This window comes from Cuculus canorus, chromosome 1 (genome assembly GCF_017976375.1).
Source record: "Cuculus canorus isolate bCucCan1 chromosome 1, bCucCan1.pri, whole genome shotgun sequence".
Classification (NCBI taxonomy): Eukaryota; Metazoa; Chordata; class Aves; order Cuculiformes; family Cuculidae; genus Cuculus; species Cuculus canorus.
This window is the reverse complement of record NC_071401.1, coordinates 14066266-14085125: the sequence shown is the minus strand read 5'-3', so window position 1 is coordinate 14085125 and position 18860 is coordinate 14066266. Positions and strand designations below refer to the sequence as shown.

The 18860-nt window shown below is 36.6% G+C and overlaps 1 protein-coding gene across 4 annotated transcripts in view; it reads right to left on the bottom strand.

The window, feature by feature from the left end:
- The window catches only part of GRM5 (glutamate metabotropic receptor 5), a 259071-nt gene that overhangs the window by 131709 nt on the left and 108502 nt on the right, over positions 1-18860 (bottom strand). For all 4 annotated transcript variants that reach the window (XM_009566394.2, XM_054053695.1, XM_054053704.1 and 1 more), the window contains one exon: positions 10804-11053. In XM_009566394.2, the coding sequence (XP_009564689.1) occupies positions 10804-11053 (250 nt within the window). The remainder of the gene's footprint in view (positions 1-10803; positions 11054-18860) is intronic.

Genomic DNA, 18860 nt, shown 5'->3' with positions numbered 1-18860 from the left:
GTGGAGTATGAATCATTTAGTCTTCTGGCTACAAGAGCACAAACAGAATGAAATAGCAAATTGTCACGGAGCTTCTGGCTGCCAGTAACTGAAGTTGGCATATTAAGTTCAGTGTAGTGTAAAATAACAGGGGGAGATGATTAGAAAACACTAATTACCTTTACCTAAACCCTTGTACTAGGAGATTCCCCCATGACAAGGACTTATGGAGCAGCAAGAAGTAATTAGGTTTCTGACAGAACAATTGCTGCATAAGTAATTAAGCTATCTATTTTCTTATTATTGCTCCATAATACTGGTTATATATCTTATAGTAAAAAGAAAAAAATACATGTAAACCTCTTTAAAATTTCAGCTAAGAGATAAGAGCTTCAAGAGCAATTCTGTCTTTGAGTTTTGTTTTAAAAATAAAAAAAAAAACAGTGTATTTTTCTCATATGTAAGGTGATTTCAAGTAACTAGCTATCAATAAAACCAGATGAACAACCTGCAATTGGTGCTTTGGTTTCTGGACAGTCACTTCTACGCAGGAGTTTCTAGATGTTTGTATAAATACCTGTGCTAGGAGCAAATAACGAAGTAACACTGTTTAGTACATTACTTCTGCTTAACCTCCACCCTGCCCCCTGCCTGGGTCTCCTTTATCTGTACAGTGAACATTGAGCCCTGCATTCGGTGACAATCATCCTTGTTAAGATGTTGCTGATCTGATAATACATTACAGTATAATCTTCATCATTTCAGTAGTGTTTGGGTGAAACCACGCTTTGGGTGGTTAGCACGCACTTTATTACTCAGACAACCTCCAGGTGATGTGCATTTGGCTATGGAAAGTGAGCTGACTCAGCCAAACCCTGAAACCTTCGAGCATAGGCAGAGTTCAGAAAATGAAATATATTAGAAACAAATTAGAAACATATCTAATTTACTTTGTTTTAACTTAGGGTACAAGGAATAATCTTCCTTTCGGTATGTGTTAGTAGAATTGTATTAAAAATTGGTTTAGCCAACCATGGTTGAAAAGAGTTAGCAGTCTAGATTAACATTGGTTTGTCCATATCAGCAGTTAGAGACAAAGAACATTTAACAGCATAGCAGCTAAAATGTATTAAATCAACGTATGTTATTGCTATACATTTTCCCAGGATAGAGATTACTTACTCATTATGATTCAGTCAGTCTCCATTTCCTTCATTGTTGTTAATCAACATTAATAAACATTGAAGGATATGGTCCCTTAGTAAATATAGATTTTATTTTATTAACTTTGCCTTCCTAATTAAAATGCTGTTCATTTAATCCATTCTGTTATTACAGTGTTTCTAATTAATAAGAAAAAGATCAACAGGATTCAGCATAAGCCTTATTCCTTGAAATAGTATACGGCTTTTTTATTTGCTTTTCCTGAAAGCAGTATCTTCCTGCCAAGATTTATAATGTCTTTTCAAGGTAGTATTGAACTGAATTCCACCAGAATGAGGGTTAGAGACTTTTGGTATTTCATACATGTTATCGGTCACCTTCTGCCTTCTTGAGACAGAATAGCTTCACTAGAAACTATCGATTCAGCCATAGTGAGGGAAGAATGCACTGCCATGTGTACTACTTTGTCATTTTAATAGAGTGATAGAAAAACGAATTACACCACAAGTTTAATATCAAAGTTTTTGTTACTTTGGGTAAGATTCTTCCATGATTATTCAGCAGTGTTAGTGAGATTGGTTCCCTGGTTTAGATCTCTGCCTCATGGGTAATGTTTTTATGTTCAGCTCTTCGAGGTGTTTTAAGTACTCCTAAGTCATCTTAAATGTGGAGTTAGAGAAAGCATGTCTGTGCCTTTCTGATTTCCACTTTCCTTCACTAAGCGAAAAAAAGGAGCATGTGTAACAATAACCACAAGGCTGGGACAACTGAATGAATATTGTCCTAGTGATCCAGTATTTCCTTTTCTTTATTTATCACACGCTTTCCTCCTGTTCGTCCATACAAAGGACATCTAGGGTACACAGAAGGTAAGAAGTGAACAGAATTGATGGCATATTTGCTGAGAGACTGGACAAACTACTCTTTATCAAGAGGTGGTAACACGGAGCTGCAAATCTCTAGTTCATGCCTTCTCTCATAAATCCTTTCTCCATATCAACACATTTGTGGGCGTGCAGTGAGTCATTATTCCTAGGTGCAGACCCTGGTATGATTCAGATGAATCAAAAAGAGAAAGAGAAAAAAAAGAAAGAGAAAGAAAAGAAGTCATGGAAAATAACATACTCACACACTACAGAGAATGATAATGGAGAGGAAACAGATCATAACCACTAATCAGCTCCTTCCAGCAAACCTCTATTTGTCTCAATATTAATCTTAAAGGCGCAGAAATAGGTTTGGCCTTTTTTTTGAGTAAACAAATGCCAAGCATTTAATGGAGATCATTTTAGGCTCACTTAACTTCATTAACCAAACATCTAAAGCTGTTCTAATGATCAGAAAATATCAAAGATAATGCATCCTGTTCTGATTACCTTTAGATCTTTCTAGGAATGTACACTGGATCACATTTTCAATCTTAGTTTTAATATTTTAATTATCTTTTATCATGTAACCTACCCAGAATGTGGAATAATAATGCTAGAGTTCAAGATGTCAATTTCTTTTCACCTCTTGAATTCTTCTTTTTGAGAAGAAAACAACTCATCTTTCCTTAAGCTTATATAGTAAATATTTTCACTATTTCAAGAGTATGTTTAGTTTCTTTTCTTAGACTTGAAAGAATTTCTTCATCCTCAAAATAGGCCCACTCCAGAAAATTCTCTGTGAGCATTTCCTATCATTCTCAGAAGACACATTTGAAGAGAGCAACCTTAAGTGAACCACTCATAGACTTGTTCCATTCTGAGTTTTAATAATCTGTTTGATAGAGTAGAGCTTTCAAGTCAAAAGTAAAATCAAGTGTAAACTTCTCATGGGAGAACAGAGACGCACCCATAAATGGACACAATGTCTTAGCAAAGCTATTGACTTGATTTCATGCAGAACTGCAGATATAAACCTGTTAGCAACATGGAGCTGTCTTTGAGATTGTTTCACTGTCTAATTTTCAGCTGTCGTGTCATGGAATTTTCGTCTTCTAATCAAAAGAAATCTTATATAAAGCTCCAGGATTCTTTGCCACCTCTTTTTCTGTGCATTTCTTGATGTCTCATTTTCACTAGGAGAATAGAAATCTCATGTTATTATAAAGTGTAAAACATGTTTTCCTTTCACACTGAAAGTTGTCAAAGCAGATTGAGTGCAAGCATAATTCTTCGAATATATAAACAGCAGTCCTAGAAAAGCAGGGAATTAACTGCTTCCTTTGTTCACATGGATAGGACAAGAAATAAAAGTCTTTAAAAATGCTTTAAAAAGGCAGGTTAGACATTAGAAAGAGTACAGGGAGTAGTTAAGCATAGGAAACTGTTGCCTCAGAATGCTGTGGTATTTTTATTTTGAAAAATTGTAAGCAAGTCTGTCCAAAGATGGATCAAGCATGAACTAGATAGACCCTGCAGGGCAGAAGTGAGAGACTTGAATGACATACTGAGTTCCGAGCCAGTGCCACTTTCTGTGCTAAGGCACAACTCTACTCAAATGTACTGACTGACAAAGCTACCTTACCTTCTTTGTTAATGCCAGTTTTAGATGGGAGAGATTAGTTCCTTCAGGAAACAGTTTAATTGGATCACTTATGATCTGTCAGGTCACTAGAAGGATTTATTAATTAGCAACATCAACTAATTATTTGTTTCCTATGGAGCAAAATTTCCTGTTTAGCTCATTGGAGTAGTGTTGCTTTGTGGCAAGTACTTGAATAATCAAAGGAGATTGGAACCTCATAATCCAAAAGGCAACACAGTTGCATAGTAAAATACAGGATCCAATCTGATTTGCTCACTGCCTACAGTAGCCATGAAAGAAAGTTACAGAGAAAAAAATGAAGACATACAAATGTAATGACACATGCAAGTTCACTAATAAATATAATGCCAGTACCAGTACTAAAGCTCATATCTTCTAGAACTAAGCTCTGCATACATGATCTACCCACATCTGTCCTTCTTCCTTTTTACTCATAGCAGTATACTGCACAAGGTCTTCCCTTAAAAAGGCATCAACTTCCTGAAATGCAGATGAGTGGTAGGTTTAAGAATGCTCTAGGAGAACTGTGTTACATCCTAGCCTGGTGTCACTTTTTGCCAGTCATTTTCTGTTGGCCACTTCCAGAAATAAAACATGGATTTGGGGGACCTTTGATCTGACCTGATACAGCCATGTATATTTTGAGATGTGGTAGACCTGAACTTCCTTTCACAGACATATGCATCATTAATTGGCATAAATAGGTGTGCTCATTTGCCAGTATGCACACTAGGAGATTCTCAATGTATGCTTCACACCATGTCACACTTACACATACTCCATGGAACATACAGTATTCGTGCAAGGGCAAAATGAAGCCATTCTTCCAAACAAGCTTAGAGCTTGCTCTCATCCCCTACTACTTCCATCCATGTTAGTGACTCTGAAATTGGACTGACATATGCACTATTTATTAGGAACAGGTCGGATGGATACCAAGTAAAAACAACAAAAAAGGGATTTTTAAGAGAGAAAAGAAGATTTAAAAAAGCAGGTTGGTTGATTTGATTTCAGTGCAGAAATTTGCCTCACCCATCTCCATAAAAAAGTCAAGCTTAACTTGAGGGGTCCTTACTTTTGTCAGTCTTTCGTAGTTTATACCATAGAAAGAAGATGATTGTCCTTTCAGCTATTACACAAATGGACCTGGACAATCATTCTACTGCCTCTCTCTGTGATAGGACAAAGCTGAGGACTGCTGTTGCTCACCTGGAGGGCTTCTGAGCTACAAGGCTGCCAGGTAAATGGAGACCGTGAAGATCCTTTTCAAAGAGAAGTTAATCTTTACCCTCTAGTCTACTTTACCTCTAAGGACACTGTTTGGATATGGGAGGAAAGAGAGCTTTTCACTCTTCTAATCTCTTATGATGGCTGTTTTCTTGGTCTACACGTTGATGCCAGAACAAAAGAACTGAGAAATAAATAAAAGTAGGCTTCAGACTGTTGCCTAAGACAAAATAGCATTCAGGTGAGGCTGTAGCAGGCTCCTGTCTACTGTGGATTGAACAAAAAGGAAGCAAACTTTTCATACAGGCTCGGGTTGCCTGATGGTACTCTAGAAATATTTTTTCACTGGCTTGTTTTTTCTCCAGAGAAGAGATCTCCACACATATCACATTAAGCTTCCACATTTTTGTCAAAAGTTATCTAGTTAGAACTGTGAGACAGAAGAATTTTGGCTGATTAATTTTTCCCTGAAGTAGCAGAAATAACCAAAAATAAATTTAGAAGGTATTTCAGGTCTGCAAAAATTCATATTCTCATTTATTTCACAAGAATGATTTCTCCACCAGTTTGGTTTGTGCAAAAGTAGAAAAAAGCCATTTTAACCCTCACTATAAAGCATACATTCCAGAGGGAAATCTTATATCAGTGGGTTCTTTCTTCTCTACAGCTTTATAGCTCTCATGAAAGATCTCTTTCTAAATTATTGAAAAGAACTCATTTCCCTCAACTCATCTATCTTGCTTTAATTTTCCTTCAGCAATAGTTGCCCTTTTTGGTTGCTAACCAGATTTTCTTCATATATTGCTGAGTTTCCTATCAGCCAAATAATTTCTGGGACACATCTTATTCTCCCTCCTTATCCTCATCTTTACTGCTCACCTTCTACTTAGCTCTTTTTGCTGCAACATCTGTGAGCCTAAGAATCAAAAACAAATTCCTTCAATCCATCTCCTCAGGAGCTAAGCACGTATTTTTTTTTATCAGAAGAAGTGATTTGTGAAAGCTAGAGAATACATCTGCTGTTCTGAGAACAGGCACTGCTTCACTGGGTTTCTGCTCTCTTGCAGAGCCTCTCTTAAACTGCTTATGATCATCACACTTCTAGAACTAGTGTCCTCCCCTTATCCTCCTTCAGCTGGACATGTTCCACCAGTGATGGCATGCTTGAGAGGGTTCCCCTTATTCTGAGGCACAGCCCTTTGCATAACACAGGGAAGAATCAGTTCTGAAAATGCAGGATGTGATTCTTAATCTTTTCAAGGACATTCAAGAACATAGTCATCAAGTCCTGATTGCACTTCAAAGAAGCATGGAAACTCTGTGGGATGCCCTGTAGTTTTAGATTTCCCATCCTTTTGTTGCAGATGTTGTATCCAAGATGCAATTTTATGTCATGTCTGTAAATTCTTGACTGAATAAGTTAAGAGCTACGTGGAAATCAAATCAGACTGATAAATATTGGCCATTTTTCTCTAACGGGATAGGTGAAATCAGAATCAGTACTGGATCTTAAGGAAGAATTTCCTATTCTGTTAGATTTTTTAACTAGTTGTGTTTATTTTTTGTCATTTTATTAAAAAAAAAAAAAAAGAGGTCCAGATAATATTTAACATCTCTTTACTCAAACAAGGTAGTTAATGTCGGAGTAAATCTGACGCACGATACACATGCTGGAACAATGAAGCATATAGAAGTCCCAGTAATTACTTGCAGATCAGTACCGCCTCTGGAATGTCATTTGGAAGAGATATCAAGCAAGCCATTTTATCTTTATATGCCTATCCTTACCCTTCTCCTTTCCCTTCTCCTCCCCTTAAGGTAGGAAAAGTCCTACTGTCTTACATTTGGAATCACAACTGCTTTGCAAAATGTCTTCCTTTTGCTCTGTAGTTTTGTAGTCTTATACTGTCAGATAAAACAACTGAGAAGCAATTGTCTTGTCTGGAAGGAAAAGGCATGTAAGGCCTGCATCTATATATCCTAACATTCTTCTACCTCAAACACCTCCAAAAAGAGTATCTGTGTCCAAACTGCCACTTGATAACAATCCCTGATGGTGTTATTACCAATAGCATGCTCAAGCCCAATCCCAATCCCAATCCCAAAACTGTTAATTGCTACAGGGTAAAATAATTCCATCATGAAAAAAAGAATAAAATTATACTGTACTGTGTTACTGTTCTCTGAATCCATTTTACCTAGGACAGTTATAGTTAATATGCACAATGTCAGTGGTGGCTAATGGTTTCTATTGTATTTCAAAGAATCATGAATTGGCACTGCAACAGTTAGTCGTTCTGAGAGAGGTTTTGAAATCCTTGTACTTGCAAATTATCAGATAAATTTGTCACTGGAGAGAGTTATCACAGAGGTTTTATTCAAACATCAGACATTAGTAGCGAAGAGGAAGGTGACTATTTTATAAATTAAAGAAGAGCTGAAATTCACCCACAACAAAATTGGTTCTGTTTACACAACTAATACCCCCTATTTCTTTCTGAAATATGTTCCAAATCTATTCTGCAATGGTAATGTACTTTTTATTTTCTAATGTTTTTTATCTGCAAGGAGATCTCTTGGCATTTGATATGTAGATGACGGAAGCGAGAAGGACAAACAGATGACTCCCAGTGTCCACATCTCCATTAAGTTAAATAACAGTTAGGTTAACATAAAATTTCTTTCACACTTGAATCATCACACTCATCCTTTTATTTGAGGTTAAGTACAATTCCTTAAGGTGCATAAGGTAAATATTGGCTGAGAATTTGAAATGTTTCCCATGAATCAAAAAGCTCTAGAATGCTACAGTCATTAATGACTTGCCATCTTTCATCTCTGTCACAGGCAGGCAATGCAATTTCAGGTACTGCATAGTATGTCAAGAGTGGAGCGTTTATTGAAGGATATCTTTTCTGGTCCCCTTGGGGCTCTACAGGGTGATTTATTTGATATATACTCTCCTTGGCCACTCCATTTTCTGTTTATCTGAGCATAAAACAGGTACTGTAAGAAATCCATAAGCTCCAAAAAATCTCAATATTTTTGCAAGGCTTGAGATTGGAAATATTAGAGGTGAACTCAAATCAAAAATTTAATAAAAAAAAAAGCTAAGAGGAAATGTTGATTTCTTGATGTTTCCCATAGAATCGTTGCGTAACTTAAGGAATTTAGGTCTTTCTGTCCATTTGGAAATAAAATAAAATAATATTTTGTTTCATAAAACAAGAAGGAAGAAAAATGTGCTTGTGGGGTAACAAATAACTGTCTATTAGTTTAAGTTTTCCATGTGAGAGCATTGCATTTCAGTGACGGGCACTTTCCCTACGCTTGGCCTGTTCTTCCATAACCTTCTCAGTCAAATAGGCAGTCCAGAACAACTCCAGGATCAGCATGAATGAAACTATAGACCTTATCCTAGTCCATTTTCCTGCATAGCTTCATGAGAGAAATTAGTTCTATGAGCCTTCTTTTATTTCAGATGTAGCTCTATCCCCTCTGTGTCCTCTGAGCAATCTGTTCTCTTCAAAATCTTGCTAAGTGCCTTTTTCATCTATACAAATCATGCACAAAAGTGTCCATAGTCAACTTGTAAACTGTGTGTTAGTCCTACTGTTACATCTATCCCAGGTCAGTCTTAGGCTTTTCTCCACAGAACTAACCAATCAGCATAGTTCTGGAATAACTATTAAATATTCATAGTCAACAAAGCCAAACAGCTGAAACTGAGTGAGGACACGGCACACCATGGTTCTGGAATATGGAACTTTAAATACCTTCAGGAGCTCAGGCCATCAATGGAAAATGGTATTATTGCCTTTAATCCTATTGATGTCAAGAAGCTGTCCTGCAAGCTACATGTTTCTTCATTTGCTTTTTTCTTTCCCCTTTGCTGAAAAGCATAGAGATTGTCCAATAGCAGAAGGAGAACATTTTTGTAAGAATGAATATTTTTGTGCAACATAAATAACTGCTTCATAATATCCCACACTCTGCATGAGTCTTGCTGTGCTGCAGGATGTAAACCTGTCCGCTCTTCTGATTAAGGGTGACTCAAAGCAAAACAGAAGTCCTCAGTAGCCAAAACTTGTTGATTTATTACTGGCTTATAGCTGGTTTTAATACCAAATCTGAAACACATCTATTGAAAGGAGATAAGTGGCTCCTAGAACCTTGGGATTTCCCAAGTGCAAAGTCATATGTAGGCAGAATGCACTGCTTCAGCCCTCATAAGCTGTCTGATGCAGCCATAGAAATGCTCTGGTTGGGCAAAGGTAAGGGCAATTATTTTATATCTGTCCCCAGTAGCTACTGGCTGGGGACAGGTTAACTTATGTCTGAGACCCACTTCTCAGCCATTGCCTTGAAATCTCTGTCAATAAATAGAAAGGACAGAAAAAAAATACCCGTCTCTTTTTCGTTCTTTGTAAACATTTCTCATTCATGCTACATTTTTTACAAATAAATTCTGTAGTACTGCCACAAGCACGGACACACATAAATCGGTCTGGTAGAATTAAGGGGCTTTGTTTTAACTTCAAAGAGTTTACAGGTTAGACTTCTGAGAAAAGCAATAGTTATCAATTTGCTAAATGAAAGTCACATATTGAATACCAGCTTTCTTATAATTAGACATGACAGCTCCCACTGCAGGGAGAAACAGGCAGTTTTTCACAAAAAAACAAAATCAGTTTTCTCTAGTCCTTGATTTTTTGAACCTCTAAGCTGTATTGCTCAATTCTTAATCGCAGTCACCAGTTCCTGAAGTCTTTATTCATAAAAGCATCTTGAAGAGCTAAATTTATCACTGTTGTGCATAAACAAATCCCATAAAAAAATAACAGTGGTTTGGAGTCTGGAGGAGATAAGGACCAACATATTTTTTTGAAAATAATGCTTACATTACTCTAAATTTGAGTGCTGCTACAGAGAATTGGCAAGTTCTTGTGTTTAGGATAAAAGAAGACTGCAAAGGTCATGTGGCATCGGATTTAGCTAGATATAGTGGAGGTGGCATCTGCTCCACTTTCCTCTAAATAGATAGCAAGTACGCTTTTTAATCTAAGTTAGTCATTAAGAGAGTCTTTGTACAAGCTGTGTCCTAGAATGTGATTTCTCTGAGCTACTTGAAATGTCCACATTGCAAACAAGGGGCCTAAGAAGGTCCTATTTTTCTCCACTAGCTATGGATGGAATCCTGATAACAAGCTTACAATGCACTGGAAAGGCAGCAGACCACATCAGCTGATTCCTGGTATTCTCCATTTTGTGGTGAATGCACAATTTTTCTACTCTCATTTAGAGTTCACTTGTGGAGTAAGAGGCAAATACAAAGATCCCATTAGATTTACATCAACATCTTCCTTCCTTACTAGCCCAACATCTGTTCCTGCTGGTTAGGGAGGGAACCACTGATGTCATTGAGCTAAGAGAAATGACTATCTATATATTGCCTTTAGGATAGTATGCACATGTCAGCACAACGGTTTAGGAAGAAAAGGTGATGGTTAAAAAGTTTTGGTTTGGAAAGTTCTGTTTCAGGTCCACCCAGAGGCCACATCAGCAATTTATAACACGCTGTTGCTAAAGTGAGGCACAGCTCTAGGCTGTATGTGTACAGGATGCATTTTAAATTGTTTTGAACAAAATGGATGATGCAGATCAAATGTAGGTCAGCCTTCCCTTACAGAACACTATTAAGACTAGCCAAGCAGCCTTGTGTTTGCCTGGCATGTCATGAGGATGACACAAAATCTTTCTAGACTATGTACCATTATGACACGGCTGACGTTACTTTCTACCTTTAAGATATGAGCATGTATAGGAGGTTCCACGAGTATATGTTTTTCTCCTAATAAGTGAAAAGGCATTTGTATAGTTTATACGTATAGTATTACTCACCTGCCCAGCAGCAAAAATTCTCCAGCGAGTCCCAGGCGCCTCATAGCCATTAAGAGCCCTCTCACAGTCATGCCTTCACAGAAGCAGGCAACCACTCTGGCCTTGGGCAAGTGGCTCCGAAGCTTTCTCAGCAACTTGTCAAAGCTCTGTTCACCAGCATTGCTGTAGATCTTGTAGGAATGTGCAATGCAGATCCCTTCCTTGGCCGCCATATCTTTGAAAGCTTCCATTCCACTTTCACCATAGTTTCCTAAATACAAACGGAAACACACATGCATGTATGAAAATGCTCAAAAGCTTTTCTTCCAAAACACCAAATGTTTTAAAGAATACGTAACGTATCTGCATAGACATCAGTGCACCAATCTTACAAAGAAAAAAAAAAAGTTTTAATTTAGTAATCCATTTTCCAAGTCAAGATCAATGTACTTTCCCAGAAATCTCACTTCTGTTTAGGAGCGTGCACCCATGTTGAAGTCAAAGGCTGTTAAGTACCTCAATATCTTTGAAGATCTGGTCCCATTTGTCTACAACAATGTATGTATAAATTGCACAGTTTTTTTGATTCTTTTATGTTAACTAAATGTGGTCAAGTCCTCTGGGTTTACTTCAGAAAATCTAAAAACATATATTTGGAATAAATATGTTGTATATAAACCAAATAAAACAATGACTCATAACAATATGACAATACATAATGCAATCTTAAAAGCAACAATTTTTTTAATTACACTGAAAGGTAAAACTTATCCTGTGAAGAAACAACTTCTGGTGATTCAGGAGAGTGAGTAGAAAGATTGAGGATTTGCATTACAGAGATCACAGATGGACTAATTGTACTTCTGTGTGGATTTTTTAAACTAATAGTCTACCTACTCAGCAGGAAAAAAAATTGTATTTTCTTTCATTTTATTCTTTTCCTGTGGAATAAACTGGTAATAAATATTAACAGATAGATATATTTATTGTTATTTATTCTCTCTCACTATGAAAATTCATCACTGTCAGGCCTACATAAAAGCCATAATGCTTAAACAGTGGGTATACTGATACCACTGACAATCATCCTGATGAGGATTGTCTTTCTGGTTCCCTGTGCTCCTCCATCTGGCTGTCTAAATCTGTTTCATGTTTCATTTAAATAAGCAAGCCTTAGAGGCAGGAAATCTTTCTCTAAAATATTGACTTAACCCTCCATAATATTCCATGGAAACACAGTCACTAAATTCATAAGACTGAGAGTGTTAAAGTAATATTGTTCCCAAAAACTGCTGAACCTCTTCTAATTTCTGTTAGTTTGCAAGTGGAAGAACCTGTAAGGAAAACACTTTCTTTTACCAGGATAGTTACGTGTATATAAGAGCACTGACAGTGAAAACTCATGTGAAGCAGTAAAATCAGACAACTGGATCTTAGCTGTCATCTGGGTTTGTGACTCTGACTTTGGAGCCACCAAGTATTCAGCTTGCCCACCTGCGGAATTGTCTCTGTGGCTCTGGTACCAGAGTTGAGAGGCTATATTAGGCTCAGCACCATACATGAATGTGGAAAACAGTCTCCAGCTTGAAGATCTTGTTCTCTGAATAACCAAAGAAGGCAAAGAGCAGAAGAGAGGAAATACCATTACCTTCATTTCACATCAGGAACGAATCACTGAGACCTTGAACTTTGCAAACGGTACCCAGCCAGAATGGTAACCTGAATGAAGATCCCCTCAGCTAATATCACTTTCAGTGCCCTCCCTGCTGTGATCAGGCCTGATGGAAAGGCCATTACTATGCAAATTGTCCCTGGATAAGATGACATATGACTTTTAAAGTCATGTGTTGTAATGCCTCCTGGCAGCTGTAAATAAGGTGCCCAGTGTTTCCCCGTGTGTCACACTCCTAGGGCAAGTCATGTTCCCTGTGATATATGAGCATCAAGTGATTCCTGTGATACATGGAAGCAGTTTAGCTAGAGGCTGAAAATGTGGTGCCCCATGAAACACGTGCTATAGCCTCAGAAGTCAGACTGAGTTTAAGGTGGGGGTCAGTCACATATAACTCCCACCAGTCCCTGAGGCTATCTAAAATAAAATTCAGCTGTTTGACAGAACATACACCACTTTGTTTAAACTCATTCGCTTGTAAGCCAACCTGATTAATATTAAATATTCTGGTTTATTTTTTTCCTAACAGAAAATAAAAAGTGAAAGAAATCATATCAAACTTTGTTATAGAATTATGAAGTTTGAAGAATAGCTTTTCTGTAGTATATCTGAAAGAGACTGAAATTCTGAAGGCTTCATCTTCTGTCAAAAGATTATTAACGGAAAGTTCACGGCCAGGACTAGCTGACTTACAGAACTAGATTTCTTCAATATTCCAGATACTGCCCTCTTCATTTGAAAGTGTTACAAATTTACAAACTGTTACCCTGATGCTCGCTACAAAGCTGAGAATAGATTTAATTACAGTACTGAAAAATAGTAGGTTTTACTATGAACATGAAGTGCATTAACTCTTTTTCCAGTCAAATAAAGGCTGCTCTGTCAAAAACACCACAGTCAAATCATGTATCAAGACAGGGACATTTTGTGAAACCTTACAGAAAGCAATGTGTCATCCGAAATGAGAGCAAAATTTAAACTATCAAGGCCACCTAGAAAAACGTTCTTAATATTTGCAAGGAAAACATCCTGGCAGTCCAAATCTGGGAATGACTGGGTTGTCCAACTGGGAAAACTATAGCTTTATGGCATGAGCTCAAGAGAGATTTGATGAAAATAGAGAGCAGATTTGCTTCAAGATGCTCACACAAATACACCAGTGGAGCTCTTGTCATGATCATTGCTGATTAAACTCTACTTAATTAATTATTCATAGTGAATTCCCCTGTTGTGCAAGAAGTTTGATGAGGTATGTATATTTAATTTGAGCTATACTGTAGGGATAATGAACACTCCTTGCTGGAAAAATAAACTCTTTTTCTGCTAAATTTCTTTGCACCACATATTATGTTGGATTTCTTGGGAGCTACCTTTTTTCTGTGGAAAATCTGTACATGCATATAGCACTAAGGGAATGGGAGTGCAAAACTGGGGCAGTTAGTTCACATCATTTCCTCAAGGATGAGATGTGAGGATAACAGTGGAAGAGCAACTCCTTGCTTTCTGTACAGAACGGGGCTCCTCATGGACATTTGATTCTTGAACAGTGACGTTTCCATAGTAGTACAAATAAAACTATTTCAATTTTAGCATTTGGAAATGGGCACCTCTACACTGTGACTGGTTCTGCTGGAGAAGGTATCACTATTTCTTACTGGAGATTCATCTCCTCTTGAAAGTTTGTTGGTGGCATGATCAGAGCTGTTAGCTGTTGATGGCTTTTGTAAATACGTCCTGTACTCATGGCAACAACTTGCAGCTGGGTTCTTTTAAAATGCTGGACTGAATCCTTTATGTTGCCTACCTGAACTTCTGGCACTAAGCCCAGTTCAAAAGCTACTTCCATGTTTCTGCTTGTTTAAAAAAAAATTGATTACATCATCATGCAAAAGACTTATCCCTACTTCAGAGTTCGAATTTTATTCAAAACTCAAGATTATGCATCCCCACCTACACTCTTAACTATAACAATCTGTTAGTTCCAATGAGTCAGAACTAAAAACTATTAAGAAGCTTAAAAAGAACAGATTGTGCTTTTTTTCCACATGAAGCTTAATATAGTACAGTACATAATAATACTTCAATCTGATAGAAAAGGGTCAGGCAAACTGCAGGCTTCTCTTCCTGCTTCTCCTGCCCAGCAATTGAGGCAATTAAACTATCTGAACATAAACTATTAACAACTTATCTGCATTGCACAGCAAAACAGAGAGGTTTTTAATCTTAAAATAATGAACAAAATTCACTGACATCTGCTCTATTGCACTAGAGGCTATCAATATGAGATAAAAAGTCCTTACAGCCAAATGGAATAACGAACTCTATTTTCTCCTGCTCGGGGATTTTTGGGGTGTGACACATTTTTTTTTCAATATTAGAGCTTTTTTTATCATTAGCTGCACATGCAAATTTTTATCAAATAATTGTTTGTTTTATTAGAGAATTTCACTGAATATAGTTGAGAATCAATCCTTAGGGGAGATTTGGGATGTAAAATTTCTTTGGGCAGGAGGCAGTGAAAAATCACAAAGTAAAAGAAGAGAAGGCTCAAGTGAAATTGAGGTAATGCATTACATCATTCATTCATCTGGCAATAATCCTACCTATCAAAAAGCGTATTTATTTAAGCGGAAATACTACTCCCATTTTTAGAGCCAAGGAAGAGCAAAACACAGAATAATATTCTATGCTGTATCAGAGCCACAGAAAAGAAGTCAAATCAGGTTAAAAATCTCAGTGGATTTTTTACAAGATATAAAGGGAATATAGAACTTTATTTTTTAATTATCTTTCATTAGCATCAATAGAATGAACTTTGCCAGAAATGCCTAAAAAGAATCTAAGTAGGTATCATTCTGAAAATACATGTGGGAGTAGTAGAACTTATTTATGAAAGGCAACACATTGGTTGATTACCAGGATGGCCTTCCTGACAGTCAAAGATATGGGGCTGCAGAATAGTTTCTCAAATGGAAACATTGGAAGTCTCTTTGTGTGTTACAATTCAGATTAATCATGGTAAAACACCAATAGTACCTACTACCTCCATTACCTACTAGATACTGTCCACATTTAAGTGCTGTGACTGTATGAGCTTTTAAAAGCTTCATCACTACTAAGAATAGGGACATAATACCAAATCTCTTGAGCAGCTACAGCAACTGCCTGCCACTGATACAGCATTACGAAAATTACAGCCTTCCTCATACAATTCTGTCTGCAACTCAATTGGGACAACAGAGTGTTATTCATTCTAAAGGACAAAACCCAAATTAAATCAAATTACATGTGCCTGAAATTCTGGGGGTTCCTCTGTGTGCTAAAAAAAGGACGTTATCCTGTTTTAATTTAATCAAAATATTTTATTTAAATTATTTTAGAATGGTATTTCAGTTTCTATACTAAGTTTATATGTACAAAACAGCAACAACAAAAAAATTAAAAGGTCACTTTTAAATCAGTCCATTAAAAAAATAATATAAATGAGAGTATTTCCTCAAAATATGTTCCACTTAGATATCTCCAGCCAGAGCTTTTCCTTAATAATCCCTCAGAAACCAGGCTGTTCCCTTTTAATTATCTTGAGTGCTAGATAGCACCTTCAATGTCTTGGAGCTCTTTCCTCATAAGATATGCAATCTGAAAGTCTGAATGTCATGGACAGTGTACACATATATATGCACACACATGTAATTATATATGTACACGCATACATTTGCAAGGATACTACTATTTTTTTCTAAACAGATCTTTAACATTTGGAATACAGGTAGTCAAATGCTGCTGTTGTGAAAGGACATCAACCCAGGACAAGTCCCACTAGTCTTTTGTCAGCATAACACCATGTTGTATCTCCAGCTTCATGCCTCATGTGGAGTCGCACATTGAAACAGCCATTATGAAGCTGCTTTGTAGGGCTGCTGCAGAACTGTGGCACAACATGCAGCCAAGATTGAAGATCTCTTAAAGATAATATAACCTGTGACATGCAATTAGTTCTCCCACAATAATTGCTTTGTTGTGAGGTTACCCTCTTTGACAGGAGTTGGCAAGAAGGTCCATCTGTTACTCCTCATGCAGAAACAAGGGATCATGTCAAGGGAAGGTTTCTCCAAAGTAATATCAAGCAAAGCAGCCGGGCAATATTTACTGGGCTTGGAGAGGTATCGGAGAACTAGAAACAGCAGAGAGCGGCACAAAGCAAAAATTCCCTCAGTGGTTAATTTAAGAGATTACCTACTCCATCTTCAAATTTTCTGTACCTGTATTCCTTGAGTACCGATAATCTCAAAGTGATTCAGAGGTCATGATCTAACAGCTAAAGCCTTAGAAGGGCTATAAACCACTGATGACTGCAGTTAAGACTCTGTCCTTAGCTATCTATACGGTCATGGAGAGCTCATATATCTATTTCCTTGAATGTTCATCTTTTCTATTCAAACTGAAAGCTCTTCAAACAGCATTTATCTTTCGTGAAGTGTTCATAAAACTCAGATCTGAAAGGATTGCCTATATCCCTGGTGGTTTGATAGATGAATATACTGTAATTCAAGGTGTGTCAGTATAAAGAGGCATTAGTTACCACAGCATCATACTATAAACTTATTTCTCTGGTGAACAGTTTTAAGATTTCAATTTTCTGTATTTATGGACAAGAAGCATTTTTATAGGCATAACAATATTAGCTAACCAAACAACCTCACTTCTAGTCCTCCTAAAATTCAACTAAATCTGATTAAAATAATTTATTGAAATGATCTTGTAATGTTTAATTTTGATATTGACCTTTTTATCACTTCGTAAAAGTTTCATATTGCCTTCCAGAGTGTAAAATAAACCGGAAATATATATTTTGAATCAGGAAACTAGTTTATTTTTACTAAAAATATAATTAACTGACAAATTTTGACACTTAAAAATAATTTCAGCATGTTTAATTAAGAAATTAATGAAGGTCTTTTTTGTGAGTTTTTTGAGTTTCAGCTGCTAGGTATTTTCCAAACAGAAGTTTTCATTCAAAGGTATTTGGAACAGTTCCACTCATAAATAACTAATAACTAAATAAGTTTAAATAACTAATTTTTAAATTATTTTAGTGAAGTAACATAGAATCTATACCAAATGCAACTGTACTAAATTAAATTTAATATGCCTGTTCATTATCTCCTAATCTAACAGAGTTCAAAAGCATCACTTTGATACTAAATTTTCTCTTCTCTGTCTCATCTTCTCTTGGTTATTTTTAAATAATAAATTCATTCCTCTTCAGAAAATTATGACCTATTTTCACAGTTTAATACACCTCACTTCTGTTTATTTTTAAATTATCACTTCATAATTCTAAAAGAAAAACTCATTTAAATATAGTTTTATGTGAGAAAAGGAAAGAGTCTGGAAACAGCCTTTTCTGTATGCTTCCTTTGATCCATGCTGCTAACTGGCACATCTGCAGCTTTGTGGCCTTGTGCACTGAGCAATGTTTGAAGTCCTCCGTGATGCTAATGTCGCTAAAGGATTTTAAGCTTGGCAGCTTTTGAAGAAACATGCTGTCATCTCTGACTGCTCTCCTGGTTTTGAGACTGGAGAGATTACAATTTTTCTGTTCTTCCTGTTTGTAAAATAGCTCTTTCTATCTACCTGACTCTAAGACATTTCCCTTAGGTATTTCTTGTATCATTTCATTTGAAAATTAAATCATTAATGAAAGCACAGTTCCTAGTGAACTCCAGGGATACTCTTAGCTTTTCTTTAGTTTTCGTTTAGGTTGATACTTCTCTTTTCTTGTTTGGTTTTCAGAAAGAAATGAAGATATATGAGACTGACACTATTGGACTCGGGGTTGTTCCTTTCAGGAGATGAATGCTGTGTTGGAAAGGAGAGGGCTTTGCAACGGGAACACTTCAGTCTATGTTCCTGTATACTTCATTGTGGGTGTAAAGAATTTCCAATGAATGAAACTGCCTGGAGTTTCTTCACTAGTATTTGGACTCAGTCTCAGTTCTGGCTTAAGCTATGAATTATTATAATACTTAAAAGAGTTGGCCCCTTCTACAAGTTAAAAACATCATGCTTTTGTACATTCATGAGCTGTAACGTACCTTCATGTAATATTAATTCTTAAATCTGCTATAGTTTACAAGTGGTCTTTTCTGAAATACACTGGATGTCCTATTCTGCTGGTGTATTCAATGAGCACTACAAGAAGCCATACAGCAAAAGGGAGCATAATTCAAGGATTAGATGGATTCTCAAGACTTTCAATTACTCTTTTGAGTTTTCTGGTAAGTTCTGTGGTAATAAAGGAGATGCAGACCTCATAGTTTTCTCTAACCATATTCTTTTATTCAGCATGGCATACAGAAGTCAAATTAAGAAAGTACACTGGCTTCTCTCTTTCAAGCAGATT